Source organism: Dromiciops gliroides, chromosome 2 (genome assembly GCF_019393635.1).
Source record: "Dromiciops gliroides isolate mDroGli1 chromosome 2, mDroGli1.pri, whole genome shotgun sequence".
In the NCBI taxonomy this organism is placed as follows: Eukaryota; Metazoa; Chordata; class Mammalia; order Microbiotheria; family Microbiotheriidae; genus Dromiciops; species Dromiciops gliroides.
Window position 1 is genome coordinate 471264682 of NC_057862.1, and position 25475 is coordinate 471290156.

Here is a 25475-nt window from a genome sequence, read left to right on the forward strand (position 1 = left end):
AAAAGCAAGTGGGGGATTAGCTCAAATGGTAGAGCGCTCGCTTAGCATGCGAGAGGTAGCGGGATCGATGCCCGCATCCTCCAGTTTTTTTTTTTATTTCCCATTTTTGTCTCTGGAGCGTGTTTTCGGACGCCCCTACCCGAGAATTCAAAGCCGACTTAAGAGCTTGTAACTAGTTTTGTTCTTATTTTCTTCTTATCGCGGAAATAACTGATAAAAAGCGGTTATTTTTCCACTCCGTTGTTCGGTGCTCCAACCCCGCCCCAATGACTGTTAACCGCCTCCGGAGCAGCAGACTCGAGTGGAATTCTCTCGAGAGCTGGATGGCTGCGAACCCCAAGACGTTACTTTACCGGGGAACCGAGACCCCAGCGACCGCGAGGGGAGAAAAAGACCCCCACGCCTCGACCAATGGCAGTGAGTGTTGCTGGGTGGGTGGGCAGCTGCGCCAGCGGCCAATAGGCGGATGGCTTGTTGTTTCCTGGCAGAGCGGGGTCCCGGCGCCGCGGCGCTCCCGTTTTGTTTGGGTCCTGGGAGACGGGCCCGGGCGCTGAGCCGGGGCCGGAGGCGCAGCCACACTGACGGGAGGAGGAACGGGAGCGCCGGCCCCGAGAGAGGTGAGGGGCTCTCTGCGGCTGGGCTCCCCGACCCCGATTCAGCCCCCGGCCCCGCCCCCCTCGGCCCCTCTGGCCCGGAGCCCCCTCCTGGGATACCTCCCCGGCCCCGCCCCCGTCGCTCCGGCAGCCGGCTCTGCCCGCGGGGTCCCGCGCTTGTCCCCGAGCCCAGAGCCAGGCGCCCGACCCCGCTTCCCGCGCCTGGGCCGGCAGGTGGGCCGGTCCGCGTTGGAAGGTGTGCCCTCGTCCCCCGCCCCACTCCCAGTGCCTGGACGGCTGCGCTCCACTCCTGCCCTCTCGGCCCTTTGGGGAATTAATTGATTTGATTTGGGCTCGGGGCTTGCAGCCCCTCTCTCAACCGCCGGGCCCCAGGGAGGGCAGCCCCGCCCGGGCTCAGACCCAATACCCCTGCTGGAGTTGAGGTGTAGAGCTGCTCGATGACATGGACGACCCCTGCCCCGCTTCCTCGTGCCTGGAATAAGCCGCCCTTGTTCTACCTTTTCCACAATTGGTGGAAAGCAATGGGAAGCAGGGCCCGGGAGGCTGCAGAAGTGTCTCTCCAGGTTAAGCTGATCCACTCGGGGGAGGGGGGAGAGGAGAGGGGGGAAGGGACTCCGAGGTGAAGCTTGACTCCTCCCTTAAAGTGGCGCCCGACTGTGCCTGGGGCTGGGGGGGGGTGCCCTCGGGGAATCCCCCCCCCATACATTGGAGTTGGGGTGTCCTCCCTAGCATTGAGGCCGATCTCATTACACTGTGAAGACTTTGGGCGGGAAAGGGGCTCTGAGTCTCCTGTTCTCAGCGTGGTTTAATCAACAATATACCCTCCCAGGGGTGGAAGCCCCTGGGGCCTGGAGATTGGAATAGCTTGTGCAGTAGCATAATGGGGTTAGGTCACAACCCCGAGTCCAGAGTACATGGTGGTTAACTCCTCCTTTTGGTGTTCTATAGCAAAGCTGCTTCCCGGTTTTCTTGAAGTACTGGAAAGCACCTTCAGAACCCCAGAGACTAACAAAGTCAGTTTTCACAGTTTGTCTTCTTCCCTCTCCTCCCCCTCCTTCCTTCCCTATCCCCATCCTACCCCCTTAGCTCTCAGGGCCAGTCTGGGGCAGGAGGATGCTTACCCAGCCCCACCATGGAGCTGCGCTGTGGGGGACTGCTGTTCAGTTCCCGCTTTGACTCAGGGAACTTGGCCCATGTGGAGAAGGTGGATTCTGTGGCTAGTGAAGGGGAGGGGGGCGGGAGTGGGGTTTCAGCCCCCACCACCGGCGGAGTATCCTCTACCTCTGACTACGAATTCAACGTGTGGACACGGCCTGATTGTGCTGAAACAGAATATGAGAATGGGAACAGGTATGAAGCTGGGGTCAAGGGGAGGGAATATGCAGAAACCCAGCGCCATACTTCCTTTGGCCTTACTCTCCTACCTGTCCTCCCAGGGACCTACTTGGCTCTCCTCACAGTTTTACAATGCCCTACTTCTCATCCCCTTAGAACAGCCTTTTCCCATTCTTTCTACTAACCTGCCTTGCTCCATTCCTCCTGCTACCTCATCCTTCTCCCTTAAAGGCTTGTCTCTCCCTACTCTACCCCATTAGATCATGGTTCTACTTCAGTGTCCGGGGAGGGATTCCAGGAAAGCTCATAAAGATCAACATCATGAACATGAACAAGCAAAGCAAACTGTACTCCCAGGGCATGGCACCCTTCGTGCGGACGTTACCCACTCGACCTCGTTGGGAACGAATACGTGACAGGCCCACCTTTGAGGTATAGTTTCCACACAGAAGAAAGGACTATATTGCTGTAGCGAGTAAAGTGGGGTACAAAGATCCCTTGAGAGCAAGAAATTGTTCTTTGGTACAATGAACCAGGAAGAAAGGACTCTACTTTGACCCTCTGCTTTAAACCCAAGCTATATCTATAGCCTTTAATGGGCCTTGGATTCCAGTGTATGGGGTGGCAGTGAAAGCTCTGGTTGCTAAGGCAAGTAGCTACATTGAGACAGGTGGCATATTCTCAACTGTGAAACTGAGAAATTGTTTGCTATTGCAGTGATGCTGAAGGGCTAGATGTTTGGTGGGCTAAAAAAGACTAGTAGCCGATACTGAATTAAGTATCTGTGGGGGTAGTAATTGGTTGCCCTTTCTTCTTCTTCCTCTTCCTCTTTCTCCTCAGATGACAGAAACACAGTTTGTGCTATCCTTTGTGCACCGCTTCGTGGAGGGTCGTGGGGCCACCACCTTCTTCGCCTTCTGCTACCCCTTCTCCTACAGTGACTGCCAGGATCTGCTGAACCAGCTAGACCAGCGCTTTCTGGAGAGCCATCCTTCCCTTAGCAGGTGTTATGTCCTGCCCTTTCTCCCTCCACAGAGTACTGGGATCAAACACTGCCTCTGCTTCTCCTGAGATTTGCCCTAATAGTGCTCAACTGATAATTCATTTTTTCTCTGTATAGTTGTGTACCACCATTGGCTCCCTTGAGACAGGAGTTTCAGTTGCCTTTATCTCATCATGCCATTCCTACCATCTTCACCTCCTATTTTCCTGCCTAGTTCACACCACCTACTGCCTTAGCCAAAAAAAAGGACTGAATTCCTTTTTTTTCCCCAATCAAGCAAGTATCTATTCACTGACTCCTATGTGTTCAGAATATGTTCTATGTCATTGCTGCCAGTATGGACTCACTCATGCCTGAGAGAGAATCTCTCTCTCTGAGAAGCTGCAAACCAAAGAAAAGGCCACTGGCCATGAGCTGTTCCCAACTCTTTGCCCTGTGGAGAGAGAGCTTCCTTTATGTCAGCATATGTACCTCTTTTCCTAGATTTTTGTCCTGGATCCACTTTTGTGTCATTTTCTGTTTCTATCATTTCATTAACTTTGCATTCAATTTCTAAGTTACAAAGGTGTGGGATTTGGGGACCAAGTAGTTTGTCTTCCTTTTTCTACCTTAATTCCCTTCTGCAAATGTGGGCTGTCCCTTCTTGAGACATTGGGGGATTCCCATGGTCTGATGACCCTTATCCTCGCAGCCCCTTAGATTCCATCTATTACCACCGAGAACTCCTTTGCAACTCTCTGGATGGACTTCGTGTAGATCTGCTGACTGTGAGTTCCTGTCATGGGCTTCGAGATGAAAGAGAACCCCGTCTGGAGCAGCTATTTCCTGATACCAGCACACCCCGGCCATTCTGTTTCTCAGGCAAGAGGGTGAGTGGGGAGGAAAGAAAGGTAGGAAATTGGCTCTTCTCAGTCAACAAGTGTCATGGGAGAGGCCATGTGTTGGACCATGTATCTCTACTCAGCTTCTCCAGTCTTAGTCTAGGGCACGAATGACAGCTCAGACCCCTTGCTCTCATAGCCCCAGCTGGGACCTAGGCTATGTCCTTCTGCCATTGGAATAGAATCAGAACTGACAGTCCTAATTATTGCTCTCCTCTTTATCACAGATATTCTTCTTGAGTAGCAGAGTGCATCCTGGGGAGACACCATCTAGTTTTGTCTTTAATGGTTTTTTGGACTTTATCCTTCGACCTGATGACCCTCGTGCCCAGACCCTACGTCGTCTTTTTGTCTTTAAGCTGATTCCCATGTTGAACCCAGATGGTGTGGTACGGGGTCACTATAGGTAAGAATAACTCCCCCATCACCTCTCCTGATCATCAGTAGTTCTCTTGATAAATGTCATGGTGTCATGATGAGGTACAAATTTACTCTGTCCTTCTTTCACTACTCTCCTACATCTTAAAGAGTGAATGCAGGGGGCAGCTAGGTGGCGCAGTGGATAGAGCACCAGCCCTGGAGTCAGGAGTACCTGAGTTCAAATCCAGCCTCAGACACTTAACACTTGCTAGCTGTGTGACCCTGGGCAAGTCACTTAACCCCAATTGCCTCACTTTAAAAAAAAAAAAAAAGAGTGAATGCCCCATTGTCCTGAGAAACAATGCACTTTCCTGGAGCTTTGGGAAGGAGTGGGAAGGAAGAAAGATGTAGGGTCACCTGGATGTGGAGAACTATTCTCAGACACCAGTAGCAGTGCAATGTATATTATGTTGATTTAGTCACATACACTTTTCCAAAACACCTAGTGCAATGCCAAGCATGCATGGAAAGATCAAGAATGATTACGTTGATAATACCAGGAGCTATAGAAGGTCTGGTTTTGTTCTCCAGTTTCTGAAGCCCTGGGGTGAGGCTCTCCTCAATCCTTTTCCTTCTTTGGCTTTTCTACTTAAGACTTATTCAAACTCTAGGATAATCCTATCCTATAGGATTCTATCCTGCCTCCTATATCTTATGCCACTCACCCCAGTCTCTGTTTTCCCACCCCAGCTTTCCAGAACTCCAACTTACCCCTTGTTCCCACACAGGACAGACTCACGAGGAGTGAACCTGAACCGTCAGTATCTAAAGCCAGATGCAGTCCTGCACCCAGCCATCTATGGGGCTAAGGCAGTGCTGCTCTACCACCATGTGCACTCACGTCTGAATCCCCACACTCCCTCTGACCACCAGCCCAATTCCCAGCCCTCAGCCCCACCTGGTCCTCTTTCTGAACTTGAAAAAACCGACAATCTCCATAATGAGGCTGACCTTGGACTCTCAACTGATGGGGACAATCCTGAGTCCTGGACCCAAACTGAGCCAGCAAGCCAGGACCCCAATAGCTTGTGGTTTTTGGAATCAGAATCTGGTGAGGTGGAGCCAGCCCCTGAAACCATCCCCCCCAAGGAGAGTGGGGTGGCCTACTATGTGGACTTACATGGACATGCCTCTAAAAGGGGCTGTTTCATGTATGGAAATAGCTTCAGTGATGAGAGTGCCCAGGTAGGAACCTTGAAACTGGCCTGGGAATGTGATATGCATTAGGAGTTAAGGGAAGAATAGCCACGGACTTGCCACTTTAGAAAGAAAATTAGCTTGGGGTGGAGCTTGTGGGGGCAGCTGGCGATAAATCTGAAAATCTGGAATTATAGGGCATTCTTTAAATCAGGGTTTTGGTGCTAAGGACCAGGCTTTTCAAAACTGTAAAAGAAATGAAGCCTTTTCTAATGGGAGCCAAATGGAAAATACTGGGGGGAGGGACAGAAGTAGGAAAAGAAATTATACTGTGTTGATTTAGCCATGTGTACCTTCCTTAAAAATCTAGTACAAAACCACATACACAGTGAGAATTCAGGAAGGATTAACTTGATACTGATGATTCTGGTAGTATCTGTTTTCTATTGACTGCAGTGACTTGGCCCTTGCCTTCTCTTTACTTTTTATTTCCTTCTCTTTACCACAACACCTTCTGAGCTTGCCCTTCATCCCAAATAGGTGGAAAATATGCTGTATCCAAAGCTTATCTCCCTGAATTCAGCACACTTTGACTTCCAAGGCTGCAATTTCTCAGAGAAGAACATGTATGCTCGGGATCGTCGAGATGGCCAGTCTAAGGAGGGCAGTGGGCGAGTTGCCATCTACAAAGCCTCAGGGATCATCCACAGGTTGGGGTGTATACTGGGAAAATAGGGCGGCAGCCTTTGGATATGTTCTCTTAGGAGTACCCACACCCAGCCTTGAGAGGGGAATGGGGGAAATGGATTGTGATAGGCCAAGGCATCTCGGAAGAAAGGCCTTTCTGTGGGCCTGCCTTTCATAGCTTAGTTTGGAGGGTATAGTATCTGGGGTCATTGTAAGCTCATTGGGAAATAGCCCTTAATCTTTCCCTTGACCACTTTAGTATATTCAAGCTACGTGTCGTCTGTCCAGAGTAGTGATATAAAAGTCTCTGTGTCTTAGCTACACACTTGAATGCAACTACAACACTGGACGCTCAGTAAATAGCATCCCTGCTGCCTGCCACGACAATGGGCGTGCCAGCCCCCCTCCCCCACCTGCCTTCCGTTCCAGATACACTGTGGAGCTGTTTGAGCAGGTAATGATCCATGGAGGTAGAAGCAAAGGTAGGGTAGCCTCAAGCCATGGGTAGCCTACACTAATTCACTTGACTTAAAGTCTTATGGAGAGCTGATACTGCCACTAGGGCTCTGGTTGGATCTTTCCAAATAATGGGGCGTTGAATATTCACTCCCCAGTACTGCCAGGAGGGCTTTAACTGAATATCTCTTCCCGTTTTGGGAGCTCACCTCTGTCCATACTCTTATCTCATCCTACCTTGTCTTTCTAAGCTGTTCCTTTGATCATACAAGGATGTGTATGTCTTTGCTGGCCTCACAGGAGGCTCCACAGGAATAGGAAAGAAGAGCTTTGTTCCCTCCTATATTCTACAAGCCCTTGTACTCTAAGCCATTGAGGGTCACTCATCTCATAACAGAGAGTGCTGCCATCTGGCTTAATTCCTGAGATAGCAACTCATAAAAGCAGTAGTATGAAAAGGAAAAAATTAAAGACAAAGAACTTTAGTCTCAGCTTTGCTAGGGGATCCACTATGGCTGCAAATGAGGGGCAGTGACCCTCTTAGCATATGCTACAACCAAAGTACTCTGGGGCAGAGGCTAAGTTAGAGTCATCCAAATCAGGAATGTTGCCAGCATCACTTTCTTTGCTATTAAACATGGTATGAAGCTCCCTAATACTGAGCTGACTTGAACTCCCTTGGCAGGTAGGGCGGGCTGTGGCCATTGCAGCCCTGGACATGGCAGAATGCAATCCCTGGCCACGAATTGTCCTGTCAGAGCACAGCTGCCTCAACAACTTGAGAGCCTGGATGCTGAGACATGTTCGTAACAGCAGAGGTGTAGGTAACAGCCTTAATGTAGGCATCAACAAAAGGAGAGGCTCTCGAACCCCACCAAAAGGCCCCAAGTAAGGATAACAGGATGGGAGGAAAGGGTGGGAAAGTAGAAGTTAATTGGTTTTGAGGTTTCAGCTATCTTTTTTTTTTTGGTCTGGGCAGTGAGGGTTAAGTGACTTGCCCAGGGTCACACAGCTAGTAAGCATCAAGTATCTGAGGCCGGATTTGAACCCAGGTCCTCCTGAATCCAGGGCCGGTGCTTTATCCACTGCACCACCTAGGGCAGCCCCTAGGTTTCAGCTATCTCAAGGAATGTATAAGTACTTAGAACACATTTAATTTTACAACTAATGTTTACCATAGGATGCTTCTAGGAGGGGGAAAGGGTGTCATGAATTCAAATCCACAATAACTGGTTGCCTGTCAGATTGAGAGACCCTACTTTAGGGAAACAATAAGGCAGACAAGGGGAATGAGGCAGGGACTTCCCAAAAAGGTAGAGCTATTAACCTTTCCGAGTGGCCACAGGAGGCCACATTTGCCACAGGAGGCTACTTGTAACTTCCTTAACAGCGTACCCCACATTGGGAGGGTCTACATGAAATGTGTTTGGTAGTTAATCAAGGGGCAGAAGATTTCTTTTTCCTCTCCCTTGGTATTGGTGCCTTATGTTCCTTAATCCAAAAATAATTTCCATTGATTCTTCATTAGGGGAAGACATGGAGGCTGAAAGACTTGGAATGTATCCATCCCTAATTTCCCCTGTTCTGTCTGCTTCCTTGCAGTGGTTTGCCTATATCGTGCTCTGAAAACACCCTGAGCCGGGCCCGAAGCTTCAGCACTGGTACCAGTGGCAGTAGCCAACAAAACTCTCCACAGATCAAAACTTCACCCAGCTTTCCCTTTCATAGCAGTCGGTCCACAGGGCTACCAGGCTTGGGCCTTGGCACCCAGAAAGGCAGCCATCGGGTGCTGGGCCCTGTTAGAGGTAAGCTGATAAGGAAGCCCCTGGGGCAAATGTTCCATTCTCTCTGGTGTTGCTGGGGGAAAAATTAGCCCTGAAGACTCATTCTTGGGCCTGAGCCAAGGGATAAACCAATAAAACCGATTTACAGCAGAATCTGTAGCTTGTCCTGAGACCTTGGTTTTCCTTGCAGCATGGGGGCCACAGACTGGGACCTATGACCATGGGTAGGGGTCCTAGGCACCTCTTTCAAGAGTCCAAAGAACCACAGGGCCCCAGCACGTATTGAAAACCAGACAAGCCCTCTGACAAAAGGGAATGCTAGGGGCAGCTAGATGGCACAGTGGATAGAGCACCGGCCCTGGAGTCAGGAGTACCTGAGTTCAAATCCAGCCTCAGACACTAAACACTTACTAGCTGTGTGACCCTGGGCAAGTCACTTAACCCCAATTGCCTCACCAAAAAAAAAAAAAAAGGGAATGCTAGCTAACTGATATTGAGACATGTAATCTCTAAATCAAGGATTTTAGTATGCTGCTTTGTGGTCAGGATAAAAGCAGGCACTTTATCTAAAGTTGCAGAACTGTGAGATGATGACACTATCTCAAGGTTCCTGAGAATTGGAGCTACTTCTGGCTCTGGAGCCTAGGCAAAAAGACTGAGACAGAAGCACTGCAAGTCCTCCGGAATAGAAGGGGCTGGGGGCAGCTAGGTGGCGCAGAGGATAAAGCACCAGCCCTGAATTCAGGAGGACCTGAGTTCAAATTTGGCCTCAGACACTTGACACTTACTAGCTGTGTGACCTTGGGCAAGTCACTTAATCCTCATTTGCCCTGCCCCCCAAAAAAGTGAAGGGGCTGACCTCAAGTATTGTCTATTCTAATCCAAAAAGCTAGACTCTTGCTTCCCCCTCTTCCCCACTATGGTTATAATTATTTAGATGTGCTTCAGTGTCCACAAGTGTTGCCTAATATGGCAGGCCCATAAAAATAATGGGAGATCTAAACATTTGTCTTCTTAGAAAGAGGCTGGGTTATTGGGAGGAGAAAAAAAGGAAGTCACGGGGAGGCAACAGTGTGTAATAGAAAAACAGTCCTGGGTTCAAATCCTGGCTCTGCCACTTGCTCCCTGGGAGACTTTGGACAAGTTACTTAACCATTCTACATTTGATTCCTCATCTGTAAAATGGATGTTGACCTCTGTAACCTCTAAAGTTTTTTAGAGATCTCCGATTTGATGAATTTTAGAGTATCCTCAAACAAGGAGTAAGGAAGTAATTCATAACTTTAGAAATAGGTTAGACTAAGAGTTCTTAAACTTTTTGTGTGTCACAGACCCTTCTGCAGTGTGGAACCCTTATCAGAATAGTGTTTTTAAATGCATAAAGTAAAACAGGATTTGCAGAGGAAACCAAGTGCTATTGAAATAGTTATCCAAAAAACATTTTTTTTTTTAATTTTAAATTTCTCCAGGCCTCAGGTTAAGAACCCTTAGACCATTAATCAGTGTCATGTGTGGCTTTTGGATTATTACAGCTGATCCACACTATGAAGGTTTCTGGGCCAGTGTTACTTTAAGTTCAACTCAGGAAAGTGTTCTTTGCTCAAGAGAGGAACCCCTCCCTGAAGACTTCTTAGCTCTCATTCCTCCCATACCACAGTATAGTGGATGGGCACAGTGTAGTGGAAAGAGTTCCCACTATAGGAATCAGATCTTGGTTCCAGTCCCAGCTCTGCCACTTAACTAATTGTGTGGCCTTGGGAAAGTAAATTAAACTTTCTGACCTTCAACTTTTTCATCTCTAAAACTCTCATAGTGATGTGTTTTGTTTACTCTTCGGTGTCCACAGATGGCACCTGAAGAGTTTGTGCATGAGACCTAATGCCTCCAGAGCCAGGCCCACTGGCTTGGCCTCCCGCATTGGAATCCCCAGTCTCATAGCAAAGGCCAATTGATCTGGCTTACTGCATCATAGAAAGCTATCTGCCAAACCGAAGAGTGGCTGCTGCCTAGGAGGAAGTAACCACGGTACTGCTCTGGGCAAGGGAGAATTCACAAGGTTACTATGTATCCAGGACAAAAACATGGAATCAGAGTGGAGGGAAGGGACCTTCAGGGAGAGAACAGGCAGACCAGCTTCTTCCACCCCAGCAATTCTATTATAGATAGGAGCGTTCAGCTGAAACTCATCCCCTGACCTTTTGGATGGTGCCAGCCTAGAAGTGAGTTTGAGGGGAAGCTCTCAGTGTAGTAGGAAAAGCCCTGGACTTGGATTTGGGAGAGACTTGGGTTCAGATACCGTGGCTTTTCAGAACTTTGTGATCCTGAGCAAGTAACTTAATCTCTGTGAAATGGAGAGGGTGTGTCCTGTAAATGCTTTTGTAAAAGCGAGGCTCCTTTAGACTAAAAACTGAGCCCTGACACAAGGCCTTTGTGGTATCCAGGGCAAAAGCTAGTAAGGTGGGGGTGGGGGGGGGCATCTCTCACTCTGAAGGACCCTTCAAGCCTTAATGCAGCTGAAAGCTTTTGTAGAGCAGCTACACTCAGCTGAGGGGACTCTACTAGGTGGTAGGTAGAGGGAACATGAGGGGAAAGCACTGCTGTCACCACTGTTTCTGTTGTGATTCCAGATGAACAAGCCTTGTTCCCTCAGAACAGAAATATCAGCTCATTATCCTAAAATGTCATCCCATGACCTTGAAGAACAGAGCTGTTGAAAACAGACCCTAGAACCCCAGCCCATAACTACTTATTGCCAGGATTAAGAGAGCTCTGGAAGTCCAGGCTTTCCCTTTCTTTTTTCCACCTGGATGACAGATTGGAAGGTTTCTAGCTTGTATCAAGGGCCCAATTAAGAGAGGAACTAGGAATTGTGGTGTCATAGAAGAGTGAAGGTCTGCAAGAGTTTTTTTTTTTTTAGGTATTAGTTGAAAATGCCACCTTGAAGCTCCCCCACATTTTGCAGCCCAAGCTCCTTTGTCATTCTAGTCATTCTGTCCTCAAGTTCACATTATGGAGACAACAGGGATCAAGCAGCATGTGCTCATCAATCAGTAAGCACCTAGTATATTCGTGGCACTGTGGGGACAAATAGAAAAGCTTATATTCTGTGTGGATGGGAGTTGGGGGAGAGTAGTGGGGAAGGGCAAGGGGAGAGATGCAGTGCTTATAGAGAGAGATAAAATACAAGATTATTTCAAGTAATCTCAGGAGCACTAACAATTGGGGTAATCAGTGAGGGCCTCTTGCAGGAAGTGACCCGGGATCTGGGGTCTCCAAGAGGCAGAGATAAGGAGGGAAAGCTGTCCCCCATAGGGACAGGTATGACATAAGTATTTCATGTACAAGGAATGGCACAGCTAGCCAGTTTGTACCAAAGTGGGTGAGAAAGAGTAGTATGTGATCAACCTGGGCACAGAGGTTGGAACCAGATGTTGAAGGATATTTGGTGTCAAACAGAGGAGTTAATATTTTATTCTAAAGGCAACAGAAAGTCATTGGAGCTCCTTTGGTAGGAAAGTGACATGGGCAAACCTTTGCTCTACTACTGAGCCATGCCCCATTGAGATGCTCATTTATAGAATAAAAGTCAAGTTGTGGCTCAGGAACAGTCTATGCTCAAAGTCTCCCAGCAACTTTAATGCCTCAGGCAGAATTCTTGGGTTTTATAGTCAAATGCCATTTACCATAGCCTAATTCTTCCACCTTCTCCTTGACTTAAGAGAAAAACTTTGGTCCTTATACCACTGTCATTTCAAAAGTTGTTTCTTGTTAGCTTTAATGATACAGGTGCAGAGCCCTGTACACATTTTCAGAAAAATCAATCCCCTTCAGCTAACACCTATGTGTGGTTGATTCAGATCGTCTCCAAGCCTATCTCACTGTCTCCAGTTCTGTATTCTTTCTAGTTACTAACCATGTCCACTTTAATGAACAGCCGAGTAATGTCTCCACTGTAGCCTTAAGAGAAACTGTAGAGAGTTGCCAGGATCCTGGCCTTTCTGCACCAATGACAGTGGATAATGTCCTGTATCTTTAGGCTGTGGCCAAGAATCTCTGACTCCTGCCAAATTTAATTGTTTCTCTATGCTTGGTCAATTTCCCAATAAAAGCATGACTGTTGACTTACTGATTACCTTATTCCCTGTGATAGAGACTGCTGGATTGCAGGCCCTAGCATCTCACAAGACAAATACCATCAGCTAGAAAATGGTTGTCATCTGAAATTTTTTTTCCTTCAGCCCACAGTTGAAAGATCACAGATTTAGAATTGGAAAGAATCTTAGAGGTTATCCAGTTGAGTCCCTCAATTTACAAATGAGGAAACTAATGCCCAGAGAAGTTGTGATTAGTCTATTGTAAAGGCAGGATTTGGGATCATGTTTCCAAATCTAGTGCTTTTTTCTCCACCACTATACTGCTCATCCCATGCCCAGAGGTAGGAACATGAATGTCTATCTAGTCATTAGGAGCTTTGGGGCCTTCTTACCATCATGTGTACAATCTTGACAGGATCCAGAACTCCTGACCCTAAAATTAACTTACGATCCAGTATCTCTTGCTGACTTCAGAGGGTTTGGCATCTAGCCTTCTTTCCTTACAGATCTTAAATTCAATTTCTCTCAAACACAATTTTGCCAATATAAGCAGTTAGTCCAGGATGGCTAAGGTCTTGGTTACCTGCTACCTAAGTATAATAGAAGGAACACAGAACCTGTAATTCCATGATATAAGGCAACATCTATTGTATTCACCAGTGTTCTAGACTTCAAAATTCCCAGCTCTGACCACTGTGGGTAGGACTAAGACAAGCTGCCCAGAGTAGTTGTGGCAGATAACTATAATCACAGCTGCAACCTGTAAAAGACTGAGTTCACTTCTTAGTTTAGTTGTGTGGTCAGGTGGGCAACCTACCAACTTAGCCAGCTTCTTCCAACTCCACAAATGGAAACCTCTGTAGGGATGTCATCTTACAAACTCCACCTGTCTCCTCTAACAGGATCTCAGAATTAAAGGAAACCTCAGTGGTTGTCTAATCCAACTCATAACATACACCAAAACTGGTCAACCTGGGGCAGCTAGGTGGCGCAGTGGATAAAGCACCAGCCCTGGATTCAGGAGGACCTGAGTTCAAATCCGGCCTCAGACACTTGACACTAGCCGCATGACCCTGGACAAGTCACTTAACCCCAATTGCCTCACCAAAAAAAAACCACAACTGGTCAACCTGCCTCCTAAAATTCACGTAACAGGGTACCCACTGCCTACCCAAGACAGCCTATTCCACTTTGGGGCAGCAGTGAGCTAAAATCTCTAATTTCTATAAACTGCTAGTTCTTCCTTTTAGGACCAACAGGACCGATGCCTCTTCCACAGGACAGCCCTGGAGGTTTACTCCACCCCTAACACTGTTCTTCTGCAAGCTAAAAATCCCCAATTCCTTCAACCAATACTCTTAGGTGTGGCCTGGATTCAGTTCTTTTACCATCCTAGTTGCCCTCCTGTGGATAGGATTGTTTGTAAATGGCTTTACTAAAACGTACTCCAAATTGAAGAGTATTCTCTGTATATGATGTCTTTCAATGCAGCTCAAGAACATAGTAGCTTTTTTTGATTGCTGTTGTCTAATATTGAGATTGTTTACTAAAACCCAAAGATCTCCAGATGAACCGCTATCTACACGTCTCCTTCCTTCTTTGTGAAATTAGTCTTCCCCTCCCTACTCCCAACTCAAATGCAGGCCTTTAAATTCAGCCCATCATTTCATCCTATCAAGTCAACTAGGATAGTGTTGGACTTGGAGTAAAACCTGAGTTCAAATTCTGCCTCAGATACTAGCTGTGTAACTTTGGGCAAATCACTTAGCTTTGCTCAGTCTGTTTCCTCATCTCCAAAATGAGGATAATGGTAGCATGCACTTCACACGGGTATTTTGCAGATCAAATAAGATACCATCTACCAAGTATTCTGCAAACTTTAAAGTGCTATATACTAGCTATTATTGTTTGTATCTGGAACCTGTTAATTAACCTTCCCAGCTTCACCTTATTTGCAAATCTGATAAACATACTATCTAAATTACAGATGCAAATGTAAATAGTATGGAGTTGATGTATTCCTGGTAAACTCCACTAAAGGCCTCCCTCTAAGCCATTAACACTATTCTTTAAATAGTCATTCAACCATATAAGACACCTCACTGTAATATCATCCAGCCCACACCTCTAAATACTTTCCCATAAGAATAGCATAATGCTGGTCAAATGTTTTGTGAAGTACAGATAAATCCTGTCTGTTGAATTCCCAATCTGCCAATCTAGTTAGTTACCCTATTGGAAAACTTAGTGGGGAAAAGCATATTCTTAATGAAACCATGCTGACTCAATGATCACCATTTCCTTTTTTAGATGTTCTTAAACTATCCCTTTAATAACGTTCTAGAATACTGTCAGGAATAGAAGTCAAGCTCACAGGCCTCCAGTTTATGGAACCTATTCTCCTTTTTCTTTTAAAAACTGGACCACTGGCTCTTTGCCAATCCTGATGCACCTCTCCTGGTCTTTCCAAAATCACTCAGTGGCTTAGCAATAACATCCACCTGGGATGGGGCACAGCGAAGACTGCTGACCTGAACTCAGCATAGCTGAGATGCTCTTAGTATCTGTTTATCTTGGTTTTCTAATTCCTTTTAACTATTTCTGTCCTGTCCTTTCCAACACAAGGATCCCTGGCAGAGAAAAAAAATGCAAAGTTGAATATGATAAATATGTTCTGTGGTCTATCATTGGCTGTTATCCCAAACCCTTAGGCAATGAATGGTCCTACCTCCTTTTTCCCCCAATTTTTTTTTCAGCTCTTAACTCAGCTTATCCTGAACTTTGGGGCTCCTACCACTGATGTCAGAGGATCACGCCGCTCTGGTATTCATCCTTGCTTCCAACTTATACATCTATCTTTCTTATAGTATGACCTAAGTGGGTCAATGAATTTCCTGTGCATTTCCATGAGCCTTTACACAACCCCATTCATCCTGATGGAACTATTTATTTTTGCATCTTAAGGATTTTATTCTTCAGGGTAGCCCTCCTGGACTGACTTACCTTGATAGACATTTAAGTTCTGGGATTCTACTTAACCTTTTTCTGAACCCTTTGAAATCTTTCCAAAAATAGAATATACAGACTAACCGGGCTTTTCTCTTTGTCAGTAATTTTAAGGTTTTACAGTCACTACCCCCAAGGTTCCCATCCTTGTTGGTGAGAATTGTCAAGATAGCAGCATCCCTTGTTGCTTTCTCCCATCTTCTGAAGGATTAAACTGGCATTTAGATAAGCCAGGAGTTTAACTTCATTTTAGATCTCTGGATGACTTTAGTCCCTTTTCACTACTTTCCCTTTGCCTCCATGCCAGTTGTGATCTATTTTCTAACTTCTCATTTATCTCTGCCTTCTAGCTAGGTCAGAGGTTCTTCTTTTTTTTTTAAATTTCTACTTATTTTGCGGGGCAGTGAGGGTTAAGTGACTTGCCCAAGGTCACACAGCTAGTAAGTGTCAAGTGTCTGAGGCCAGATTTGAACTCAGGTCCTCCTGAATCCAAGGCTGATGCTTTATCCACTGTGCTACCTAGTTGCCCTCTAGGTCAGAAGTTCTTAACCTAGGGGTCTGTGAACTTTAAAAAAAAAAAAATTATTTTGGGCCGCTAGGTGGTGCAGTAGATAAAGTACTAACCCTGGATTCAGGAGGTCCCAAGTTCAAATTTACCCTTAGACACTTGACACTTGCTAGCTGTGTGACCCTGGGCAAGTCACTTAACCCTCATTGCCCCCCCCCCAAAGAATGCTGCCATTATAAAGCAAGTAAAAATTATTTTGAAAGCCGTGTTTCAGTAGAATTCCTTTGTAATCCTATGTGTTTTATGCATTTGAAAACATTCTGAGAAGTCCCTAGGCTTCAACAGAATGAAAAGGAGTCTGACACAAAAAAATTAAGAACCCTTGATCTAGGTGACCTGTTGTAGAATTCCCCAACAATCTCACTTCTGTTTCTTCCTTACTACATTTTTTTAATACATCCACTCTCAGAAGCTTAGGAGCAAATACAATGTGGAAAGGAGCTCCACAGTGGCAGCAGCCTCCACTCCTCTCAGCTACTGCCTGAGTCCCAACAGTCCCTGCAACCTCAAAACAGGACAGACAACGATCCAGAAAAATCAGTTAGCGCAGGTTAGCACAATGTCAGCTCTAGGATGAAAAGAGATTTGAGGCTGGCATCGGTGGGACTTCTCTAGCTGCTCTGTGTAATTTCTAAGCCACTGCTGCTCTTTGCTCTTCTGAGAAGGTACCAGCTAATAAAGTTCAGAACACAATTAAGATCAGGAAATGCCTTCAAGCAGTACTCCCCTTCTTCATCCCAGAAGCCTACAAAGGGAAGAGCCCAGGAATAGACATTGAATCAGAAGGTCAAAGAGTAGGGGAACAGAAATGGAATTTGGCTTTCTGGGAGGTCTAGGTAAAGTTATACCCTCTGTTGGCCGGTCCTGGTCCCCTCTTCTCTACTGAGGAAACTAGCCCTGGGTCCCCCTCCTTGTGTGTGACAGATGCAGGGAGCACGCCAGAGGAAAGAGAGGACTGCAGCAACACAGCAGGGAAGCAAAGACAAGGTCATGGGCAGAGCTGGGTTACTACAGACTGGAAAATCCGAGCAGGTAAAAGAAATAGGAACCAGGTTAGCTAAAGGTTTATAAATTGGATGCAGAGTAACATTCAATCTGATAAATAGGCATGGTCTTAAGAGACAGTAGTGGCAGTCTAAAGGGAAGAGGGTCCTCAATGGGAATGGTTGTCCAAGGGACCCTTTAGGATAAAAGGGCTTGAGATGAGACAAAACTGTAAATGTCAATATTAAATAACCTGTGATTAGGTCACTGGAAAGACTTTCAAGATGCAGTTGGGAAAGTCAAAGCCATGGTTTCTCCCAAGGAAAGGACCAAGATGGAAGGCACAAATCCTGGGTTCATTTCCTAGCATTATACTTCAGTTTTCTTAACTGGAAAAAAGTTAACTCTCCTCTGCTTTTGAATCTCTAATGTTTGTGAGAGGTCCTCTCCATCTAAGAGTTACTCCAGGAGAGAAGGACACCATTATACACAAAGCCCAGGCCCCAATAAATCATGCAGTGAGGAGAGCAGGATGGGCAGTGAAGAGCACCCCCTACTGACTCGCCCTTTTATTCACTTCTGTCAATCTCTGTTCAGAGTCCCGAAGCCAGGACAGGAGACGGCGGCAGCAGCCACTGACCCATCGCCCTACCACAGGCAGCTTGGACTCGCCCCCAACTCCTCCTAGTACCGGTCCACCCCCTTCAAGAAACATAGGCACCTGCTTACTGCCTACCTCACTTGGTATAGCAGGTCTGTACCTAACACCACTGCTATGTGACAATTTCCCCCCATTCCTCCACTCAGTGGCCCCAAGTCAGTCTTACCAACATAGTCATAGACAAGTTTTTTACCTAGCCTGGCTTCCTTATTGATAGGATATGGCTCCGGTCTATCCCTTCTTACATAAGCCTCAGTTGTACTCCTAGTCACAATCCTGGATTATCCTAATGCCCCGCATGAAAACATTTATCTCCTCCAAAATCAATTGGAATTTTATGACTTAAAAACAGACCTTGAATTATGCCTAGTCACATTTGAGCCCTCTCTATAAGGGACTTTTTCCTAGTTGCCCAGGGATATTCACTTGGGGTTTCTGACACCTAAATAAATGTCACGGTCGGACACTAGAAACGAGAGGACAGCCTTGTGCACATACCTTTTGTCTACTTCTACTTGGCTGAACAAGTATCTCCCCTCTTTGTGAGTTAACAAATGAGGCTCATCTGTGTGATAGCACTTTTTCAGCAGCTACCACCATTCCCATGCCTATATATTGATTCCCACCTTAGCTACCAGCTCGGATACCCTCTCCAGTCCTGGATTCTAACCTTATTCTTAAGGTTTGACTTTCGTAATGACTAGAGGTCCTGGAACACCTAAGTGACACTCAAGATTGAGCAACTTCTCTAAACTATTTTGTAGCCAGATTCTGACTAGAGCCAGATTAGGGCTCTATGCCCTAATGATTCAAAATCATCCTTCAGTTGCTGTGATCTGCAGTCTTGGAACCTCTTCAGCATGGTCCCATTCCAGTGATAATTTTTTCTTAATCCCTAGGGAGTAGCTGCTCACTCCTGTCTGCAGGGGATAAACCAGAAACTGTCATGGTTATCGGGAAGGGACTGCTGGGGAGTGGGTCTCGCACCCCCTGCATCAGGGCTCGACTGCAGGTAACACTTTGTAGCCTATTCTTGTTCCCTGAACAGCTGCCCTAACAAAGCCCAGATCCAATGGATCTTCCATTCTGGTAGTGGGAGGGAGAATATCCAACACTGGCCTATTGCCCAAGTGGGGAATTTATCTGGGGCATTCCCCAAAAAGACCATAGCAATCTACTCACCCCTCACAGCTAGCAACAATTCCCCAACTCATAATTCCAGTTTCCATAGCTTCATTCTTTGTCAATCATACCCCAACCTCAGCTTCCTAGCCTTGGCTTCTCTTGTCCTTGCCTTCAGCCTATCCTCTCTTTCTGCCCAGAACTGCCCGAGGAGAGTTTCCACCAGGAGGGGGCCCGGATTCCCCAGGTAACACCTCTGGCTGCTGCTCCAAGGAGCAGCCATACCACCAACCCCAGGGTTCAGACAAGGCCCCCAGGCTAGTGTTGAACCCCTTTGGGTTGGCAGAAGTGGTTATAGGCAAGACCTGATTGGGTAACAGGATAAACTCCCCTGGCAGGGGCTGAGGAGTAGAGGAACTCTGAGGGAGGTCTGCATATACCCTATCATGTCCCCATGTAGAGAGCTTTCTCTGCTCAAGCAGCCCCTTGTCATGCAAGGGCCACGGAGGCTCAAAACTGTGGAGCACCTGGACCCTTTTGCTATCCCCACCCTGGGTAAGACCCTGGAAGGCATAATCCAGACTAAAGTCCTTTACCCCAATCCCTTATTACCTGTCCCAGCTAGGGACAGTCCCCAGGAGTTCTAAGTCCTAGTTCCTTTGTTAATCCCCTACTGTACCACACTCCCTCCATGGAGATGCCAGAATCAAGTCCAGGAAGTGAGAAGCTCAGGGGAAGAGTCTAGCCCTCAGCGCCACCCCCTATCCATACAGGCTAGGCCCGGGTTGGGCCGGGGCTCATCGCCGCCTGGCAGAGGGATGAGAGGCTCTTCGGGCCCCACATCCCCCATCCCCCGGACCAGGGACAGCTCTGAGCCAGAGCCGGGATCCTGCTCTGTTGCATCAGGGTAAGCACAAGGAATCCTGACCCTCTTCCACAGGAACGTGATTCTCTGACCCTGATTTAGATCACGTAATTTTCCCCATTCCCTTTATCACCCTAGTGTCCAAATGCAGTCCCACTGAAAAATTCAACCTCCTTGACTTTCCTACTGAGGCATTATGACCTTTAACTGAGATTCCCCTCCCCCATAGGAGAAAGGCCTTAGAACCATCCTACCCCCCAACCCACCCCAAATCACAAGACTATGCAAAGCTCAGATCCTCATGGGCTGAGAGTAGAGAAGGGACAGAATTCATCAGCCTGATTTCCCTCTTTTCTGTTACAGGCTGTACCCGGTTGGGCCCCCACGGCCCCACTCTGCCCCTGCTTCCTCATTTCTGTCTAGTCCCATTATTTGCTCCCAGCCCCCAACTTGTTACAGTGGGGGGGCACTGGGACAGCCTGAGGGTTGTTCTATCATCAAGCCCCCCCCAATCACTCAATCTCCCAGAGTATGACATTGCCCCTGACTCCATGGCAGGACATCCTCCCATGGTTTTAGGGCACAGGAAATGCCCTAATGAGTTGCTTCTCCCCCTGTAACAACCATGGCTCCTTAGAGTCAGCCTCATTGTCCCGGGCCCACTTTGGAGCAGGACAAAGGAGCAGGGATCTCCCAGCCCCATCCCTCCCTCCACAGCACAGGAATTTGGGACCATATATATATATTTTTTATATTGGCGGGTTGGAAAAGGAATCAGCCCCTACACTGAGCCCTATTCAGTGGCAGATTTTGCCTCTGGCTTGTTTCATAGGATAGGGAAGACTTTGAGGAAATAAAAGTTGTTTGGAAAAAAAAAACTCGAGAAATGTTTGCTATTTTGAAAGGTGGACAGGATTGAATGTAGTGTAAAGATCCCCTACCACACACACTCCATCTAGCTTCAGACTTTATCAGGGGACCCTGGAAAAGAGGAGAGAATGTTGCTGCTGCGGCCCCCTTCCTGTGGGAGGCAGCCAGAGGGACGTCCGTCTCCAAAGACTTCTCCCTCACCCAATTCCTGGACGGCCTTTTCTTCACGGCCAACCTGAAGACCCACACCGGGTGATGGGTGGCTCCTTACCCACCGTGCACAGAAACCATTCCAGCTCTTCCCCACTCCCATCTCCCAGTAAGCAATCTCTGCCTCTTAACAAACGCCAGTTTAGCCTCAAAAGAGGAGGGGGATGTTTAATAGAGGCCCAAACCCCTCAGCCTTGGAGCAGCTGCTTCCCATCCTCTTCTGGCTTTTGGTCCTGGTGGCTAGCGTCTCTTCGTCCCTCGAGGGCCCTTCCTGGGCTCAGGCTTGTGGCATCCTCAGCGCTGAGCAGGCAGGAGAGACGAGCACGAAAACGCTCCCTCCAGAGCACAGAGCCATCTGGGAGACACAAGGGGAGGGCGCAGGTGAAGCCAGGGCCGGCCCGAGCGGGCTTCCTCCGCCGCCAGCTCCGAGGGCAGGAGGGCATTACCTGCAGCGGGGCCGCGCCGCCTCACTCCTGCTTCTTGGGGTTATTGACCGCCACGTAGTGATAGAGGACCACGAGCAGGAAGAGCGACACGCCCAGCATGTTGGCGAAGATGGCCAGCTGCACGTCCGTGATCATCCTAGGGACAGAGCAGAGCCGGCGGGCCGGGCTCAGCCACCGCCAACGGACAGGCCCGCTGGGCCGGGCCGCCCGCGCCTCCGCCCCGCCGCCCCGCACAGTGAACCCGCCGCCGCCCCAGCCTCTCTCTCTCTCTCTCACTTGTTTCTCGGCGTTCCCACAGTACTTGCAGAAAGGGAGCAGCTTTGCGGCGCCGGACCGGAACTACGAGGAGTCTGCGCACTCCAAAGGAAACGTGGCTGGCCGCGCGTGGCGAGCGGAGGAAATGGCCACTCTAGTCCTTCGCCCCGCCGCCTCGTATGCTCCCTTGGGCGCAGTTGGGCGGGCCAGGAACAGAACGCTTCGTCGGGGTTTGTGCGCATGCGCCACCCCTCTGCCCCGAGCCGCCAGACCTACAGAGGGAGCCAGTGCTTCGACTTTCCAGGCCACACGGACCGGTTGTGTGGCTCGGGGAGCTGGCATCTCACCCACTCTCGCCCCCTTTCCCCCCCTGCCAAGCACTATCCCTGGCCCTTCCTCCTGCTCTAGCATATTGCCCCATATCCCGGCTTTCTGCTCACAACCACCGCACCCTCCCCCCTCCCCGAGCCTGCCCACGACACACACACACACACACACACACACCAGGCTCCTGAACACGTACACCTCCCTTCAGAAGGCTTTCATAGGCACACTTTCCCCTTACTAACCTCCTATAAACACATCTTTTCAGAGCCCAAATTCCTGCACACGGGACAGCTTTTCCAAACTGACTTCTACGTCCAATTCAATCATAAATGTTTGTTAAGCTCCCTGCTGGGGTCCACGTACAGGGCTAAGCTCCGGAGATGCCGAAAAGGGAGCCATTTTTGCCTTCAAGGAGCTTACATTCTTATGGGGAGCAGATACACAGATAAGGAAATACAAAATACATAGCCAGTAATGGAAGAGGAGAGAAGAGCCACAAATAGTAAGGTAAAGGAAGACCTCACAAGAAGGAAGCTAAGGACTCCAAGCGGTGGAGGAAAAGGGGGGGGTGCCAGCCTGTGCAGAGTCACAGAGGCCAGAGATGTAATGTCATGTATAGGGAACAGCCGGTCATTTAAGCTAAAATGTACAGCTGATATGGGGGGAAGGGCAAGGAAGAGAGGACCAAGGTTTACAAAAACACTTTGTGAATAAGGTAATGCCAGTATTATTTATTTCTATTTCACAAAGGAGGTTGGCTCCTAGAGGGTCTTGGCTAAGGCATTTAGGGGGTAAGGTCATTATTTAGTATTCACTTGAGAGCTATAGAAGTTTTCTGGGCTGATCTGGCTGATCTGGGCTGATCTGGTCATGTGGGTGTTCACAATGTTTGAGCTAGGACTCAAATCCAGGTGATGTCTCTAAATCCAGGATGCTTTCTGCCATACCAGAGGAAAAAGATGAAAGGTTCCATTATTATTATAATTATTATTTTGGTGAGGCAATTGGGATTAAGTGACTTGCCCAGGGTCACGTGATAGTAAATGTCAAGTGTCTAAGGCTGGATTTGAACTCAGGCAATCCTGAATCCAGGGCCGGTGCTCTATCCACTACACCACCAAGGTGCCCCTACCTAAGGTTCCCTTATTATTAACCCAATACACACATGGCCACTTAACATAAACCTGGATTTGGGGCAACATAGCTGATTCACCAGGAGAGTTCATTATTCTTAAATCAAAATGAGAGGAAGTTTCAAGAGAACAAACAGATGATGCAAGGAAAAACTTCCTAACATTCTAGTTGACCCAAAGTAATTCAGATGGGCTGCCTGGGGAAATTCAGGAATGGGGCTGGGAAGCAGTTAGGGAGAGGGGTTCTTACCAGTGAGGGCTGATTAACCACATATTGGTTCTTGATCAGGTATAGCTTGGATTAAATGGTCTCTAAGATCCCTTTCAGCAGATTTTCATTCATTTCATTGGAGAAAAATGGCAGCTTAGCCAGGGTCCTGAATCCTAAAGTTTTTCATGACAATAGCAATGAGCACATACACTGTTTTGGTGTACAGTGCCTGTGCAAATAAGATAGAAATGTTGAAACCAGGAGAAATCAGCCCATGCCATAACAGCTTGGTGATGTGAGAATACATTCACGGAAAAACTCACCGTGTTATAACTCGATTTGACTGTTACCAACCATCACAATGACACACACTGCTCTCAGAGACCAGCTTCCTATATATACATCCCAACACACCTTCTGAATGAATCCATCCATTTACACTCACAAATAGACACACTGACAGTCCCTCTGAGGCCAGCCTCTTCCAGCTACAGACGCCCCATCCCCAAACTAAGCCCAGCGTCCTACACATACGGAGGCACGCACCCGTCCCAGCCCTGCCAGCTTCCCGCCTTCAGCCCCGAGGCAGTTCAATTAGCCGAGCTTGACTCAGCACAGCTGGATACAGCTGACTAGGGCCCTAGTGGCAAAGGTCAAGAGGATGGGCAGTCCGGGGAAGACTCTTCCCGGCACTGAGGAGCCGATATCGGGGTTGGCCAGAGAATGCGACCCGAGCTCGGGGAAGTGGCTTAGCTTGACCTCGGTGCCCTCCCCACCCAGCGCCCCCCCTTTCCTGTTGGGGCCCCCTGGGCCGGCGCCCCGCCCCCACCCCCAGCCCGCTTCCCGCCAGGTGTTTCCTCTCGGGCTTTGCCAAGCCGCCCTACTCAGCCGCTGCAGTCCTCTAGGTGCTGGGTTCGAGACCGTTCTTCCCAGGGGCAGAAGAGTAAGCGTCGGGGTATTCGGGGTCAGAGCTGGGAGTTGAGGCTGAGATTTCAATGGGAAAAAAAAGGTCTTCCCTCCCGCCAGCCCAAACCTTTTGTCCTCTGACCCTAAAAAAAAGAAGAAAACCCGGGGGTGGGGGGCGCAGGCGGGGGCGGGGAAGTGTCTGAAATTTGCCCAATGTCTGCCCTGACTGGGAAAGGGTTCAAAGAAAAGGGGATCAGATAACCTCCCCGCCTCCCCCCATCCTTCCCCTGAGAGATAGGGTTTGGGGGCGGGCGGGCCATCCTCCCGGAATCCAAACTTCAAATCTTGGCACTTTGGTCAAGTGGGTCAAATGGGAAATCACCACCACCACCCCCAGATGTGGGGAGGGGGAGGGCCAAACCTCGAAAGAAGAGTCCGGGGTTCCCGGTAAGGGGAGGGGCTGAAACCTGAACTCAGAGGAAATGAGCATTGTCTTGAGTGTCTCTGAGGCTAGGGAGGTCATGAAATAGGGAACGGGCTACTTGAAGCACTCTCGGCCCTTCGCTGCCCACTCAGCCCTCTCTCCCTTCCATCTCTTCTCTCTTTCTATCCATAAAAGGGAACGGCAGGGAGCCAGTCAGGAGAGGGAGGGTGGGAGTGGGCTGGGCTGCTGCTCTTGAGCTGTCAGGGGTAATGGAAGCCAGTTGCTTTGTGGTGGGGAGGGGCGGAAGGGGGAGGAGCAGGGCTTAGAAGAGCCAAAGAAAACTACGGGAGCTGCCCTGAGTTTGGAACAACTGGGGTGGGGCAGGGGTAGGCAGCGAGGGACACACTGGTGGCTTCTATATCAAGCTGTACTGGCACACTTTGGTATTCTCTCAGCTCTCTCCAACAAATAATTACTGCTCTTCTCTTCCCCCACAAAGATACGACCTCCTCTCTCCCCAACAACAGCCCAAGACTTCTCGGGCCCAGTCATCAACCTTTACTTCTATAGTTGTACCATCGCTTCGTAAATCTTGGCTCTCCCCCAATTCTTTTCAGACGTTTCAGTATCTCTTTTCTTTTCCTCTCTTCACCCCATCCCACAACCAGAAGCCCCACACTGAGTGTCAAGCATATCCCACCTTGACCCATCTCTCAGGGGGGGAAAAAAGGATTCCTTTCCAGATGAATTTTCTTCCTGGAAGAGCCCACCTACAGGAATTGAAAGAACCTTCAAACGTCTTGTCATGTCTAATTCAGATCCTCTGGAGCGATTAGAGGGCCACAGAGAGCATGGGATCCACTTTTCAATGAGCTAATTCTCTTTATCTAACCACTCTGTGGACTCAAATCCCTAGACTGATCCTGGATGGAAGCTGAGAATCAAGCCCAAATCAAGCTTCTTGGAACTGCTTCAGATTCCCAGGGCTAGAGTACAACACACTGACCTCCAGGGTCATTGGAGCATTTTCCCAGGTACACTCTCATCCATTTCAGTGTATTAAGTGTCTCCTATGT

At 48.3% G+C, this 25475-nt stretch overlaps 2 protein-coding genes, 1 long non-coding RNA gene and 1 other non-coding gene across 12 annotated transcripts; 2 read left to right on the plus strand and 2 right to left on the minus strand.

The window, feature by feature from the left end:
* The first annotated feature begins 10 nt into the window (after window positions 1-10).
* TRNAA-AGC lies at window positions 11-83 on the plus strand. The gene has a single exon. It is a non-coding gene; the product is annotated as a tRNA-Ala (tRNA).
* Window positions 84-147: 64 nt separating this feature from the next.
* Window positions 148-20461, plus strand: AGBL5 (AGBL carboxypeptidase 5). 9 transcript variants are annotated; one of them, XM_043983821.1, is made up of 17 exons: window positions 148-617; window positions 1563-1627; window positions 2210-2381; window positions 2790-2953; window positions 3644-3821; window positions 4061-4239; window positions 4982-5438; window positions 5931-6100; window positions 6396-6531; window positions 7219-7421; window positions 8136-8338; window positions 16910-17017; window positions 17567-17722; window positions 18530-18642; window positions 18953-18999; window positions 19450-19659; window positions 19981-20461. In XM_043983821.1, the coding sequence occupies exons 3-17, from the start codon at window positions 2271-2273 to the stop codon at window positions 20150-20152; spliced, it is 2607 nt and encodes an 868-aa protein (XP_043839756.1). In that variant the 5' UTR covers window positions 148-617; window positions 1563-1627; window positions 2210-2270; the 3' UTR covers window positions 20153-20461. The 9 variants fall into 9 exon arrangements, 7 of the variants coding, with proteins under 7 accessions (XP_043839756.1, XP_043839753.1, XP_043839750.1 ...); XM_043983818.1 differs by lacking the exon at window positions 1563-1627 and adding an exon at window positions 1701-1964 and having other exon boundaries at window positions 18931-18999; window positions 19526-19659; XM_043983815.1 differs by lacking the exon at window positions 1563-1627 and adding an exon at window positions 1701-1964.
* Window positions 20462-20838: 377 nt separating this feature from the next.
* On the minus strand, window positions 20839-21578 carry OST4 (oligosaccharyltransferase complex subunit 4, non-catalytic). Its single transcript, XM_043983828.1, has 3 exons — window positions 21420-21578; window positions 21144-21279; window positions 20839-21052 (listed from the first exon to the last, which is right to left on the minus strand). Exon 2 carries the CDS (start codon window positions 21276-21278, stop codon window positions 21165-21167), a length of 114 nt encoding a protein of 37 aa, XP_043839763.1. The 5' UTR covers window position 21279; window positions 21420-21578; the 3' UTR covers window positions 20839-21052; window positions 21144-21164.
* A 705-nt stretch (window positions 21579-22283) lies between these two features.
* On the minus strand, window positions 22284-24561 carry LOC122740932. The gene is made up of 4 exons (XR_006354795.1): window positions 24397-24561; window positions 23954-24118; window positions 23109-23242; window positions 22284-22663 (listed from the first exon to the last, which is right to left on the minus strand). It is a non-coding gene; the product is annotated as an uncharacterized LOC122740932 (long non-coding RNA).
* Between the last annotated feature and the right edge of the window lie 914 nt (window positions 24562-25475).